Source organism: Nylanderia fulva, unplaced genomic scaffold (assembly GCF_048542155.1).
Source record: "Nylanderia fulva isolate GAGA-0341 unplaced genomic scaffold, ASM4854215v1 Scaffold20, whole genome shotgun sequence".
Classification (NCBI taxonomy): domain Eukaryota; kingdom Metazoa; phylum Arthropoda; class Insecta; order Hymenoptera; family Formicidae; genus Nylanderia; species Nylanderia fulva.
In genome coordinates this window covers 2,646,213-2,661,055 of record NW_028190264.1, presented here as the reverse complement: position 1 = coordinate 2,661,055, position 14,843 = coordinate 2,646,213, and the positions used below count along the sequence as shown (strand labels likewise).

At 40.3% G+C, this 14,843-nt stretch overlaps 1 protein-coding gene across 4 annotated transcripts in view; it reads right to left on the bottom strand.

Moving 5' to 3' along the window:
- Window positions 1-1,044: 1,044 nt before the first annotated feature.
- The window catches only part of LOC114944055 (uncharacterized), a 319,822-nt gene continuing 306,023 nt past the window's right edge, over window positions 1,045-14,843 (bottom strand). The window contains exons 10-16 of one of the 4 annotated variants that reach the window (XM_085482350.1): window positions 9,505-9,717; window positions 7,717-9,363; window positions 6,904-7,152; window positions 6,039-6,494; window positions 5,494-5,766; window positions 4,746-5,012; window positions 1,045-4,002 (exon numbers count right to left, since the gene is read on the bottom strand). In XM_085482350.1, coding sequence (XP_085338476.1) covers window positions 3,830-4,002; window positions 4,746-5,012; window positions 5,494-5,766; window positions 6,039-6,494; window positions 6,904-7,152; window positions 7,717-9,363; window positions 9,505-9,717 — 3,278 coding nt within the window. In that variant the 3' untranslated portion in view covers window positions 1,045-3,829. Of the gene's footprint in view, window positions 4,003-4,745; window positions 5,059-5,493; window positions 5,767-6,038; window positions 6,507-6,903; window positions 7,153-7,716; window positions 9,364-9,504; window positions 9,718-14,843 lie in introns of those variants that run through there. The other 3 variants (XM_085482351.1, XM_085482352.1, XM_085482353.1) reach the window with 3 other exon arrangements.

The following is a 14,843-nucleotide window of genomic DNA, read 5'->3' as shown; positions in this document are numbered from 1 at the left end:
TCCTCATACATCTTTTTTTACGTACGTGTGCGAATGCGTAATGAAAGCATTATCATCATTTAAATTAACAATAGCGGTGTATTTACGCGACGTATTTTCTCTCATGCAAAATTATGGTTGGTTCAATTGTATCTTCAGACCATTTATTCAAATGTCGAGATTTGCGCTATTACGTGATACATATTGTAATCAACTCGTGTGGATTTTAAGGATTTAATTGCGACTATAATCGTAATTTATCAGTGACTGGGATAATTGAGCTGCAAGGTTATGCATCCCGCAGCTAAATTGGCTGACATTGCTGACGCAATGATTTTCGAGTCATTACTTTGTATTCCGCCTGCATCGCATCCTGCATTTAAAACTGATAGAGATTTCATGTGAATCTCTATTTTTTTCTTCTATAAAATATCTACGAGAGTCTCCCTTACGTTAACTTTTATGTACATTATTATCGCAATTTTAATTCATTTAATTTCAACTTAATGTTATACAAACATAATCGTAGTCATATTTGTTAGAGCTCTCCACTTCATTTTTTTTATCTAAATCTTTTATTATTACGCTCGATCATCTGTCACGCAATTTCTTCGAGACGATACGCGATTCTTCTTGAACGTCGGGGCCATCTTCTACGCAAAGTTTCGCGTGCAGTTTTGCGTTGTGAAATAAAGTATAAGCGTCGACGGATAAACGGAGGTGGACCTACATTCGCATACGCCGCCTAGAATTGCGTCGCGGCCTAGAACGTCCCAATAAATTGTCTCAGGAATTCGTCAGGGTCGCTCTCCTTCTTGCGCTCGTTTAGCGTATGACGGTATGTGAGCTGCTTATTTTGGAAGTGGCGTAAGTCACTTTGAAAAATAATGGATTTGGGGCTCGTTCTATATCGCATTACATTGTCAGAAATATGTATATTTCAGTTGAAACAGAAGATAATTAAGGTAATGAAAATATATTTTTTCGGTGGAATTAAAATAATTTATATGACAGCTAACACACTTGATAGGGCATCTGGAATATAAAGACAATAATTTCGGGATGCACGTTGTAAATTGATCTTTATTACAAGAAATTACATGACTAATTTGTACATATAAAATATAAATATCATACAAATACTATGGTACAGAGACGCATGTTTTCCGGTGGAAAGTGGAAGTAGATCGCTAGTTACAATTAATAATTACTATCACTATAATTCGTTATTATTACTGTTGTATTCACGGCAGACGGACTGATACGCTCTTGGCAATGTTTTTTTTTAACTCAGATTGAATTCGGACACGCGACGATAAGTAAACAACATACATGAAGTTTAACGTTAATATAACGCGAGAAACTATAAAGACCTTTTTCGCGATTTTCGAAAAGACAGAAGTAAAAAATCGTGGATATAATTCTCTTTTTAGGAAGACTAGAGAACGAAACGTTAGTCGAAAATTTTAATAATCGATCAACATGAAAAATCGTAATTTTTCTGCGACAAACAATTGGTTCAACAATATATTATACATCGGACATTTATTCTTAACAGAAAGAACAGATAAAAAGCAATGACGACGATTTCAGTAGTAAACTCACATTTTCTTTGGTCGTTGATGAGCGAGATACGGAGAAACGAACGTGTAGAATCTCTTTAATTAGCGCAGGGCGACACGAAGGAGTCACTTGGCTTTACTTTCCATCCGTGGACGGCTAGTTTGGTGCCGTTCCACGAATCTGTGAAAATGATATTCGTGCCTTCGCATTTACATCTCGCATTTAACGCTAAATGCGGCTCATCAAAGTTTTTAGTCCGCAGTGCGATCTCAAAATTACATTAGATATTATTGAAAAAAAATGTATCTTCTTAGATGCTCGCATTTAATGTCAAATGCAGAATGCAAATACGTGTCTATGTATACGTGTGAATAATCAGTCGCGTGTTCGCGTTTTACTCACGTCGGTACTCACGTATAATTATTGTTTCGCATATTGTGTGTACATGTATCTGTGTATACGTGTATGTATGTGTGTGCTTATATATTCATATACATATACGTGTGTATCATGCATAAACCTCAAGGTATAACAGTTTAGGACGAGAAAAACGGGTCGATATCGGTCCATCACGACTCGCATCAGAAAACTAGAATACCTCTGTATCTGTCCTCACTCTCTCTCCTCCTCTATGCATTACTCCCATGTCGATTTATTTTTATCCCATCTATTTTTATTCTTCCCGACTTCATCCCCGTCTGTGCTTATATCCTCTCTTCGCGTAACATTTTCATCAGAAACGAGTGATTTTTTCCCTTTTCTCTCGCTCTATGTTTCTCTTTTTTTTTCTATAAGTTTCAATAGCACTCGCGCGAACATTTCTTACGATTAGCAAAAGTTTACGGTTTATTTGTTATTCTCATCTCTCTTCCTTCTTCTTCTCTTCCATGCGCGCGTTCTTTCTTTCATTCACTCTGTCTCTTTTTTTCGCTTTTTCTCTCTTTCTCTCATATACTCTCTTTCGCGTCTTTCTAAAGTGAGTTACGGAACCCTACGAAGTGCGGTAACTGTTGATAACGATTAAAGCTACGATAATACCATGAATTAACGTGCGTGTATTAAATACATTACGTACGGCGCATTTCGTTAATCGATTGATCGTTAATGGTATAAAAAGATTTTTTTGCACTATTTTGGAAGTGCGTTGCTCGTTCACTCACGGCAAATTTCTTCCAAATTGCTTTCGTTTGGCTTTTCCCTCCAGATCGAAGCTCGATATTATAATGAAAAAAGAATTTGCATTTACCTCTAACATCTAACTTCTATTGTTACGAATCCATCGACAATCTATTAATTAATTAGCATCGCTGAATTTCTTTCTCCCTGAATCATCGGCGATATCAGATCGAAAAAGAAAAATTTAGCCACTCTCGTTGCTCTCTAGATTGTAGATGTTCCCATTTGTTAGTACTTGTAATAATCGAGATTGTTCGTATAATTATAGCTAACTTGCGACCGTTTATGATCGCGGTTTTCTAGATTTTCACTCGACTGTCTTTTAAAATTCGCGATTGACTCGATCACGAATATATCGCATTGTTTCTAGATTGATATTAATATTTCTAGCGTCTATCGCGACAGTTTTATCCGTTTGTTTTGTTCGTCGCTGTTCCCGATGAATTATACGCAATTTGGCCGATTGGCCAGCAGTCTTTTAGGTCGGAAATTTATTTCTTATAACTTACTAATGGCATCAGTCAGACAATAGTATGGCAGCGATGGTGTTTTAAATGACTCTGACGAATAATAGAAATGCGAAAACAAAGTATATCAACTCTCATATAAAATCATCATAATGCCAAATATAAACGCGGCACGGAACATTTCCCTCGAAAATCACCTACACTCTTACTCGAATTATTTAATTACTTCATTATGTATCCTGAGAAATATATATCGTTGAAACTGAAACAATCGCAAAATCTCTAACACGAATTGTTTTTCGTTAGAACTCTACAATATAACCTCTCGATAAGACACGTGCGTGTGCGTGTACGTGTGCGAATACTTCGGTGTGAGACTTTTTTTTTTTTTTTTTAGTTTCCTATCGTTCCTCGTTTAATGTTGTTAATACCGTCTTAGGCTTAACAATACGATGACAGCGAGCACAATATATCATTAACAACTACTGGACGGAGTCGAGCGACATCGACGCCATTCCCTGCTAATTTATTCCATTCAATTCGGCGACCTCGCTCGTCTCGTTTCAACGATTAAATTCGTAGGTGGATGGGCGGGATTGGTGATGTGATCAACACGCGGTCGTGCGTGCTGATCCGAGTCTACGTTAGGTGATTTGAATCTCGGCCGTTGTCGGCTGCTGAGGACATGAATCGAAACAGGTGACCAGAAGAACGTGGCTCTTACAAGCCTCCACTCTTTTCTGCAGAATGCACGTCTCCGCCGTCAGAGCTTCCAAAAATGACGGATTTCGCCAGTCCATACCGTCCTCCACGTACACTATTTTTAAAATCAAATAAATATGATCGAATATATGTCACTAATCGAAATTTGCAATATAATATTCATTATTCAATCTTTACTCATATATATTTAAATTTGATTCGAACAAATATAAATTATGATTCGATTTAAATCAATTAAATAAATATATGCAAATAGTAAAGTTTAAATTATTATTGATCAAAAAATTGTGACAATTCTTTTTTATAATTTGTAACAGCTCTTTAAAAATTAATATACATATAAAAGGCAATAAGAGCTAATTAAGTTCTGTTATTAATATTTATTTGTGGAAAAACATTTTTTTAAATATTAGACATAAAATATTAGACAAAAAAGTTCGAACGTTTCGGGACCCTTTTTCAACCTTCTTCAGCGCATCATTTAAAATTAAAGATTAATAGAAATTAACAATAAATTATTCATAACTGAGTTAAGAAGAGAACCAGTTATGAATAATTTATTGTTAATTTCTATTAATCTTTAATTTTAAATGATGCGCTGAAGAAGGTTGAAAAAGGCAACCGAAACGTTCGAACTTTTTTGTCTAATATTTTATGTTAAAAATTTTTTTCCACAAATAAATATTAATAACAGAACTTAATTAGCTCTTATTGCCTTTTACATGTATATTAATTTTTTTTTTTAAATAATAAGAAAAATAAGAAAGTCAAATATCTATACGCGCGACATTCGAATCTTCTGATCATCCGCGTATTACAGAAAAGGCTGATACTTACGATTATAGTCCCAGCGAGTGTCGGGTACCATTAGACGTCTTTTAGCGTCTCGCAGCTCCAGCCTAAGAAGGCGCTGGCGCAGGCGCAGGCTGTGTATCCTGGACATCGTTCCACGTGGATTCGAGCGTACCCGCGCGCGCCTGTCCAGGATGTCTACGTCCTCGCCTGTATACGCGAGAATCGCCGATGCCGCGGGCGGCCCCGGTTGAGCCCGGCAGTGGACCCGCGACCGCCGAAGCTCGTACCCTGCCGCCCGCTGTTCCACCGCTGAAACACCCGCACAACGTCGAGGTTAAAACCCCCAGCGCGCCACCTGAGGAGAATCACCGTACGGCGGGATCGTTTTAGAGGGCTTGCGTATCCTTTCTAGGAATATGTGAGGCTTCCGACAATGCTATCGTGCTTTGCAGATTTTTGCCGAGTCGGATGTTAGATAGTTAGTCTTTAGAAAGATTTTAGAGCAGTTGAATCAGACGATAGGATAAACTAGCGAAGAGATGAAGCGAAATTTCCATGCGAAGCGAGTGACTGAAAAATCGACTACTTGCTACTGCTATATGTAAAAAAAAAAAGCGAATAGGTTTCTCTTGGGTTAGTCTCTAATATTTTAATTTCAGCGGATAAGCACTTTTCTTAAGTGTATATCGATCCCAATTTATTTTTTTTTTCACTGCGTTATTAACGTAATGAATATTTTGATATATACGCTTTTTCGAGAATGAATAATTAAAGGATACTTGATGATTACCTTGATGTTCTTGTAACGCGCCGGTTTGCCGGGACGAATCGCTAGCGATGCTACTAGTTTCACTGTCTCGAACGATACTGTCGTATCCGGAGCTCTCGGCACGATGTCTGGACAATGTGGCCGGTGATAATTTAGCCGCTCGTGGTGTTGTATCCGCACCGGAATCGGAGCTCTCCTTGTTCAGACCGAACGAGGAGCCGAGGCTAAGGATCTTGCGTTGCATTCGTCCGGAAGACGGCGCCGGAGACGGTATTGACAATTGTAAGGGGCCACCTGAAATATAATATATATTTATGAAATATAAAAAATATTATTTACTATCTTTAATATGTGACGGAACAGCGCGCCGATTTCTCTTGACAGATTAATTTTTGAAGTACAAATTTATTGAAAAATGCAATTAAATATTTCTATTATTTGAATCGAGAATTATGGACGATTAAACTTTTTATCGACTTTTAATCGATGCTAATTTTTATAAAAATGTCGTAGACATTGAAAAATATCTGAAAGCGTTTTTTTCCTGACTTCAGCGTTGTTCGTACCTTGAATCTTGAGATCTTCCTCGATGTCGGATTTTCCTGTTACCGTTCTCTCGGATCTCTCGGCAGCTGTGAATAGCTTCTTCGCCTCTATATATTCCTCTTCAGGATCCGAGCCGGACGCTCCGTTTCCGGGTATCCTTTCGATCTCTTCCTTCAGGTTGGGATTCGAAGCGCCGTCCGGATGCCTCAGACTAGAGATGTTGCAGTCGCCCAGCTTGCCGCAGTACCTTCTGGGACTGGCGAGATGGGCGACGCTACTGGGATACCAATAAGAGGCTGTGGCGGGTCTGGACATGCTCTGGCGACAATTATCGCAGATCTTTTCCTGATCGGGTTTGCCGGCTATGTACGCGGGTTCACTGTAGATGCTGCCGTGATTGCTCGCGTTGTCGTTGAATAAGACATCCGAAAGAGACAAGGATTGACAGCGAGATGGCGGACGGAAGACAGTCGCTGCTGGAATTTGTCCTGCGTTAATGTTATACTGGATGTAGACCGCAGATTGCTGGGACTGGGTGCCTCGATTAAAATCTACTTCTTGTTTGCAAAGCATTTTTTATTTTTATTTTTAACGAAGCAGTAGATCGCGACTCTCATTCTATTATATTTCTTTCGTATTTTTTCAATTATTAATAAAAAGAATAAGAACGAAGGGGGGATTTAAAATAAAGTACTGTTGTTTACACACGAATTTTAAAGTAAAAAATTAAAATCTCAAACTTGAAATCGCTTTTAGGAATTATACAGCTTATGTACGCAATTCTGAAGAGACAAATAACATCTGTTTCTTGAGACAATTCAATAAGAAATCAGTTTTGTCATCGGTTATAAAATTGATTGAGTCTTCAATCTCGAAAACACTTACATGGAGCATCTCGTACGTTGACAGTGGAGGAATTTTCTCTCTGATAAGTCACGGAGTTGGAAACGTTTGCGAGAGCGAGTTTGCTTTGGTAGAGCTCGTGGAGACGGGCCAGCTGATCGAACTTGTGCCTGGTCTCTTGCTCGAGAAAGTCTTCGTGGTCAAAGTACGGCCTAGGTAGAACACCGGCACCAACCGGTGGCGGATAATGCGGTCTGTATCTCTCCGTGTCTGACATCACCGACATGGAGTCTGGAAATTATATTTATTTTTATCTCGTATACCTTTCATCGTCCAAGTTTATATCTTGTACCGTCCAAGAAGTCGCCGGATAAGAACGACGGGGGAAAATAGCGGAACTAGGAGACAGCTGTCCGCTTTGGTTTGAGAAGGAGAGAACGCAATGACATGTAATTATATCGGAGTCTCTGTCTTCGAGAGAAGTTATAGTTTACTACCGCACATGGCCTATTACAAACTTCTAGAATCAAAAAATCAATTTCGAGACCATGCAGAGAATTGCTTTTATAGAAGTTTATTGAAGTTTTTGCAATAAATAATATTGCGGGGAGATAAAGTTGAATCTGATTGTATGTTTGAAAGAAAAATTTTTTTATCTTTAAAGAGAAAGAAAAAATGCCTAAAATAAACTCAGTCTTTGACAATTAAAAGAGATTATAAATTTATTTTCGCTATTATAATTAGTACTGAAATAATTATTTATAAAAAAATATATATAATATATAATATTGAAATAAGTTTAAAAATAATGTAAGTAAAAAACTGAGTGTTCTGCATAAACGAAAATTTTCTCACCTGTAAAAGTCGAGACCACGGTGAGATTTTCTTGACTAAGAATTCTTAAAGGATGTTCTTCCTGATCGCTCTCGGGCAGAGGATTTTCACCCATACAGAGCGCAATGTCCTCCTCAGTCACTTGTAAGCACGAGTCTTGCATAGGTACCGGTTCCAAGTCCTCCACCTCGACAATCTCTAAAATCTCATCCTCCGAGGACAACGAATGCCTCGAAGGTAGAACAATATCCTTGTGCGACAAATTCAGACTTTCCATGGAGACTTCCCGACTTACTCCGTTACTGAGCGGCTCGATCAAAGGTAACGGCGGAGGTACAACAATTTCTTCATCATCGTCTTCGTCATCCGGCAGGTCGAGCTTCCCCTTTTCGACACTGTCATCCATCACCGGGCTCGCCGTCAGATCTAATCCCGAATCCGTATTGGATTTAACGTTAAGCAGATTCAGCTTGGCGCTCAATTTCTCGGTTATATCCTCGATCTCGTTCGCCTTCAAGCTATCGCTCTCCGCAGTGGACAATGACGTATCGTCGTCCTCCGTGCCGCCGCAGGTTTTGAACTGCGTCATTTCTTTATACTGACCGGACGATTGACCCGAGGACATTTTGGCAGAGTCGAGCCTCGGCCCGACGTGTTTCGCCCGCTGTATCTGCGACGACTGGTTCTCCACCCATTTCCTAATCATGCTCTTCTTGTGACTATCCATGAAACCATAACCGGAAGACGAATGCTGATGAGTGTGCAGCTGCAGCGCCGGCGCGCTGGTCAGCTGCATCGGCCCGTCGATCCACGTCTCTCGTTTGTGATGCGAATCTTTCAACATATGCCTCGCCTCCGCGACCTTCGACTTGGAGATCCTCGGACCGTCTATCCATTGTTCATCGGAGCCGCCGCTCGGCGCCGCCACCGGGATCTTGCTACCTGGCGAATCGTTAACTTTAGACGACGAGGACGCACTCTTCGACGAGGAGTTCTTCCTGGCCGGACTCGCCTTCGGTGTCGCGCTGTGCGCCGGCGAGGTCTGCTTCGACGCGGTCTGCGTCAGCGTCTTCACCGTCTTGGATTTGTGCGCCGGGCTGCGTTCTTCAGGATTCTTGCTCGGTCTCTCGGCGGCGGAACCGCGGAGTACCCTGCCCATCGCGCAACGATTGTCGCCGGAATTCAAACTGGGTATGTAAACGGGTGGATGTTCGCCATCGGTGGCATCGTCGGCGCTCGGTCCTACGTAAATCACCGTGTCCGCGGACAGGTCGCTCGAGCTGGGATCGCACTCGCTGTTCTGCCGAGCGGCCTCCTCACCAGAACTGCCGCCGCTTCCGGCGCCTTGCGTGCCGCCACCCACGAACTTGATCTTCCGACGTCGCATCCGGTGGATCCTCGACGCGAGTTGAACGGTGGTGAGCGTCTCCGTGTAGTGCTGGGCGTTTGGCGACACGTGGGCTATCATGGCCGCGTGACAGGTCAGAGAGCCCAGACATTCCTTCAACAGTTGCGTCAACTTGTGTTCCTTGTACGGCAGATGCTTCTGGCCGTTGAAGATCGCGAGTAGAATGTTGCCCAGGCCGGACAGAGGAATTCCGCCCGAGGACTTGCCGCGCTCGGAATTTCCCAGGTCCATCAGATGCAGCCGACTTCTGCCACCGGCAACTGCGCAGTCAAGAAACACACAGCGGCCATGTGATTTTTGTGGCGTAAGGATAATAATTATTGTAGGCTTAAATTCGGAAATAACGAGGGAACGTATGGAAGCTTTGGTAGATTCAAGGGAATTCCAGAGGATTTATTTACCTCCGCCCTTGCCGGCGACGCTGTATTGATACACGTGCAATGTATAGAGCATATGCGCGTCGCCGTCCTCCCGTTGACGACCGGCGACTGCTGCATCGAGGTAGAAGGCCGCCCGTTCCGCCGTAGGCGCGCGAAGCTCGCTGTGCTGCTGCAATTGAAGGGTACCAAACAGTGGATCGTCTCTGAGGTATACGGCCGGCGACTGCTCGGAGTCTGGGAATAAAAAGAACGGCCAGTGTTACGTAAAGTCTGTCTTGGATTTTCGTGTATGGAGTATTCTTATGTAATGTTTTGCATCTGTCGCAGACATAGTCGGAAATTCTTCAAATTAACAAGATAAAAGTCTCATCATATTATTAACATTTCTTCTTATTTTATGACGTACAAAATATCTTTAAGAAATAATCCCTAACGGCACGCATATCCAAAAGACGGTCAAAGGATATCCAGAAGACATCCAGAGAATGTGCGATGTCCTCTAAACGTCTTTCGGATATGTTGTACTGTTAGGGATAATATTATATATTAAAGATATATATTAAATATATATCTTTTATATTATAATATGTTGTCTTGTATATATTATAGATGATATTTCTGTTATATATTTTTAATCATAAAAAAATGATAAAAGCCAGGCTCTCTGCGTTTCCTCTAAAAAATGCATCACCCGCAAAATTTCATCCCGAGTTCGCGTAAACTTCCCAACGTTCTCCGTTTATTTGGTTCCATTATTTCGCGGAAAAATAATATTCACGAAGAAGAACAGGATGGAAGAGGCTCGAGATGCAGGTGTGCGCTACTCGGGGCCGTAAATCGGTCGAAGCGGGGCTAGAGATATCCATGGGACGCCTCGTTCTAAATTACGACGTCGATAAAATGTCGGAAGATATGTCGCGGAAGATATCTACGTTCCGCTATCGCGCTTTATCACGCGTCCGGGGGACAGTCGGTCGGTGGACTTACACGCGAATAATCAAGGTAATGCGAAACACAACAGTAAATAGTGATCAGCGTAAAAGGCCAATTACGAGATCGGCGGGAAAATACGAGCGCGTGGGCGATCACACGATCGGATCAGGCAAGGTAATCTTCGTATTGTGTTGCTGCTTAGCCGTGCAAATAAAACAGTCCGATCGTAAAAGAACGAAGAACGGAGGAAAGATAGTTAAAAGGATAGTTACTCGGATAAAAAAAATGTCGAAGAAAGCACTGCTATCAATTATTGCGAACACGACACGCGGCGATAAACGTCACGATTGCGTGTGCTGTTGTGAAATGTGGAATAAAAAAAATTTAATTACAAGCTAGGCGAAGTTTTCGATGGCTCCCGAATTATATATGACATAATGAGACATAAAAATCTGATTTTAATTAAATAGAAAGTGCAAAAGCTTTTATCTATCAAAATTATATACAAGTGCAGTATTATATATGCAACAGAAATATTTTACAATATTCATTATATACATATATAATCGATATTCACATGTATAAAAATTTTCTCAGACAAGATGTCTCAATCATAGAATCATAAAATATGAAACAAAAAAAGAAAGTTAACACTACGAACGTATTGCCCGTATTCAGGTTACTTTTCACATAGAGATATTTGAAATCGTATGCTCCATGATGAGAGGAGGAAAATGGTAGGTAAATAAATTGAAAAAGCAGATTGAAGGTTTCTTCGCGCGTTATTGCATCAAAATTCAGTATTGATCTGTGAGAATGCTCACTGTAAAAAGTTGCAATAATGAATTCATGCGAATGTTTAATCCGAGGAACTACTATAATTGCGAGAGCTGCAAACGATCTACTATATGATATAAAAATTTCCAACAGTCAGACAAATCTGATTTCAAGTCCGAATCATACAAAAATTTATGTAATATTAAAATTCGAGTATAAAAGTGCTCCTAGCTCGAGAAAAATTAATCTAAAACATCACTAAAAGTAATGTAAATATATCGTTAAACGTATAGCGTTTGACAATATACTATTATACTCTTTTTCGCATTTATAGCGAGTGACCTACAAAGAGGGGTCCGAAACGGCAAATTTAATTCAAGTAATGCTTTTCGAGTACCTAGCTTTTTATCCAGCACTGCGCGTTGTATACATTCGTCCTGAAATTACCTCTCGTCTCTTCACCGTCCAAACGCGTACTTTTTTATACGTCCGTCTTTATGCACTCGGGACTGATATAGTTGGACGTCGTCCGCGTTTATACGGTGTTTAGATAACCCCCATGTTCATAAATTGCCAATTAGCCTTTTACCGACGCGAGCTCGTCTCGGCGCGCTCCCACCTCCGGCACGAAAACGTCGTAAAGGACGCCGAAGGAAGAACGTTAAAGGATAAGAACGGGGCGCGACGACATATGCCGGAGTTTATTTCCGCCCGGCCGTCTGCGACTTTTCACATCTGTTCCTGCCGGAAACCTTTTACCGTTCCTTTATGCCGCGCCGAGAAAATGGCGCCGCGAATCTCGCACCAAGTCTTCGCGAGCTTCCCGTCCAGTCGTTGAACGATTGATTCCGACTATATTTCGATATTATATTAGACGAGAGAACTATTATAGTTTGAGCCAGTTGAGCATGCGATGAGAGAACAAGGAGCGCGCGCGAAAACAGGAAGTGGGAGTATCCTCTCTACCAGAGTTCCCTTGATTTTCGTAATTTGCGAAGTCCCAGGAAACCGACTTAACCGTAGTAGATGTTCGATAATGAAATTCGACGAAGCGTGCCTACCAGACATATAAGAGAGAAAGAGAGAGAGAGAGAGGCGACATTGGAATATTTACATAGAATATATAAAACGGAGGCTGCGATAAAATAAAAATTTTTTATATACAGGATCTGTTAGGACATCTAAATTTATATATACATATATATAAATTATAAATTTATATATATATATATATATAAATGTAGATAATTCTAGAAATCTCCTGTATACCAAAAATTTTTAATAATGCACAAAAGTGAACGTGATAGTGCTTTGTAGGACTTTGTAAGAATCCGAATTAAGGGAGGTATTTAATATTCATGAGACGCGTGAAGTGGCCCGAATAAGTTCGCGGTTTCGGCTTGTGCTGGCATTAAGGCGCTGTGATAAAGTAAGGAGGAAAGTTGATAATTGTTAAAGTGGTAAGAAAGTACTGCATTTAATAGTTGAAAGTGAATTTTCTATAATGTCAATATATATTTTCTTATTCTTACATTATAAAACTTTGAAATTTTTTGTCACTTTTATTTGATAGATAACAAACATTTCTTTTTGAGAAAAAATAAGAAAAAAAGAGCATAGACACAATTAATACGGAATAGAAATTTCTTCAGTATATTATTACAAGTTATACATGAATAAATAGTAATGTCACTTGTATTGTTCGATATATTCAAATATATGGGAAGATTTATAGATACATTTTATTGCTACATCGTATTATACGAAGTCTATTTCGTTAGACTATATAAATTTTCCGATTTCCTGATCGAGAAGTGACATAAACGGCTCCGAAATGAAGCTTAAACTTCGCAACTGAAACATGACACTCTGAAATTCACGACAGACTTCGAGGTAATAATAAGGACAGCTCGGTCTAGTCGACGTTATACGAATATACGCGCAGGCGCATATATACACATATATATATATATATATATATATATATATATATATATATATGTTACATACTGTGTGCTCGCGTATAATAATTCACACACAGATACAGAGCGTGGATGTGCAGAGGCGGCGTAGCAATATCCATAAAAGGGACCGGAGGATGTAATATTACAGGCATCTGTGCCCTGCGGTGTAAAAGTACCGCGAGGAAGGAGACGACGAGTTTGCGATGTCGACGACTACGAGGCGAAGCTCGCGACGAGGTAAAGGGAAAAGCGATCTGCGAAGACGGAGTCTTCCTTTTGCCACGGAAATGCGTAATGGATGCGGTTTCGACTTAGGACAATTGCGAGCGAACGAGCGAGCGTCGCAGATATATATATATATAAGAAAAAAAGAGAAAAATAAAAAGAAAAATGTTCCATAAAGGGGTGCCTCCACATCCCCTCTTTATCTCTCCTAAATAAATCGTTTTTCGACGCGTTTCGAATACAGTTTCCGAGCCCGGTCCCTTTCGATCGTAACAGTCCTCATCGTCGCTGGGGCAGAAGGGCAGTAAAGGAAATCTGTTTCGCCTTTCCGGACGGCCGGCTGCGCCCTGGTACGCGACTTGTTTCCCGAGCTCCGCAATATTTCCACGAGAAGTTTCTCGCCCCCGAACACGCGTATCGTTATGAATCAGAGCCCTTCGGGACGGTCTTATCCGCTTGCATCGTTATTAAAGCCGGTCGACACCACGCCGGGATTTCTTGAGCAAGTTTAGAAGTTATTAGATAATATTGATCCTTTCGTTATTGTGGAACAGTTTAGGTCCGAAAATTGTGAGTTAAATGGCTAAAATGTGTATGCGGTACACTGGAACATATATTATGAGACTTTTATCATTTGATTGTTTTTATAAAAAATTTATTAATGAGAATATCATCCTGTCTTTTCGAGAAATTTGTCTTCGTTCTTTAGAATTGATTGAAGGGATTTCATTTTACAATTTGAGGACAGACTTATGCATGTACCTCTTTTTAGAACAAAGTAATTTTGTCCTTTACGGTTTAATAACATCTTACGGGTTTCTGACGGTTTAATATCCTGAAACACCTTCATTTCATGAACTCCAGAGGGAGAGAGAGGGTCATTGACGCGAGTTCCCTAAGGTCTTTCTTGACATGCAGAATTTATATTATACAACGTGATCTATAGGAAAGTGATCTTTATAATTTATAAAAATTGTTGTTTTTTTTTTTGCAATCGATCACGCGTTGCTCATCGATAGTCGACGACGAACGAAACATCTGTTATAAAAAAATGCAAAGTATAAAATGTGTAGCTAGATAACTGATGATGAAATATGCATAACATCGTCTTATAATAATATTCGAAAGATGATACCCTGAAGAGTATATTTTACGTTAAAATATCATACATCATTCAAAGCATCCTCATTCCTTCGTTCACTTTGGTATAAAAGTGCATTATAGAGACAACATCGCGGTCGACTTTTCCGGAAGTGCTAAGATTGATGTATCGACTGCTTCGGGACCTCATCCCTTGTGTTTGCAAGGAAGAAGGCGGTTGCTCGATTCGCAGGACACCTAGTGTATTCACGTGCAATATCACGGGGATCCTTTGGCGGTGAGGAAGAGAATAGGAAAGGAGAGAAGAAGAAAATTAATGAATCCTCGAATCGCGTATTAAAGTAACCGTTTTCATTGCAG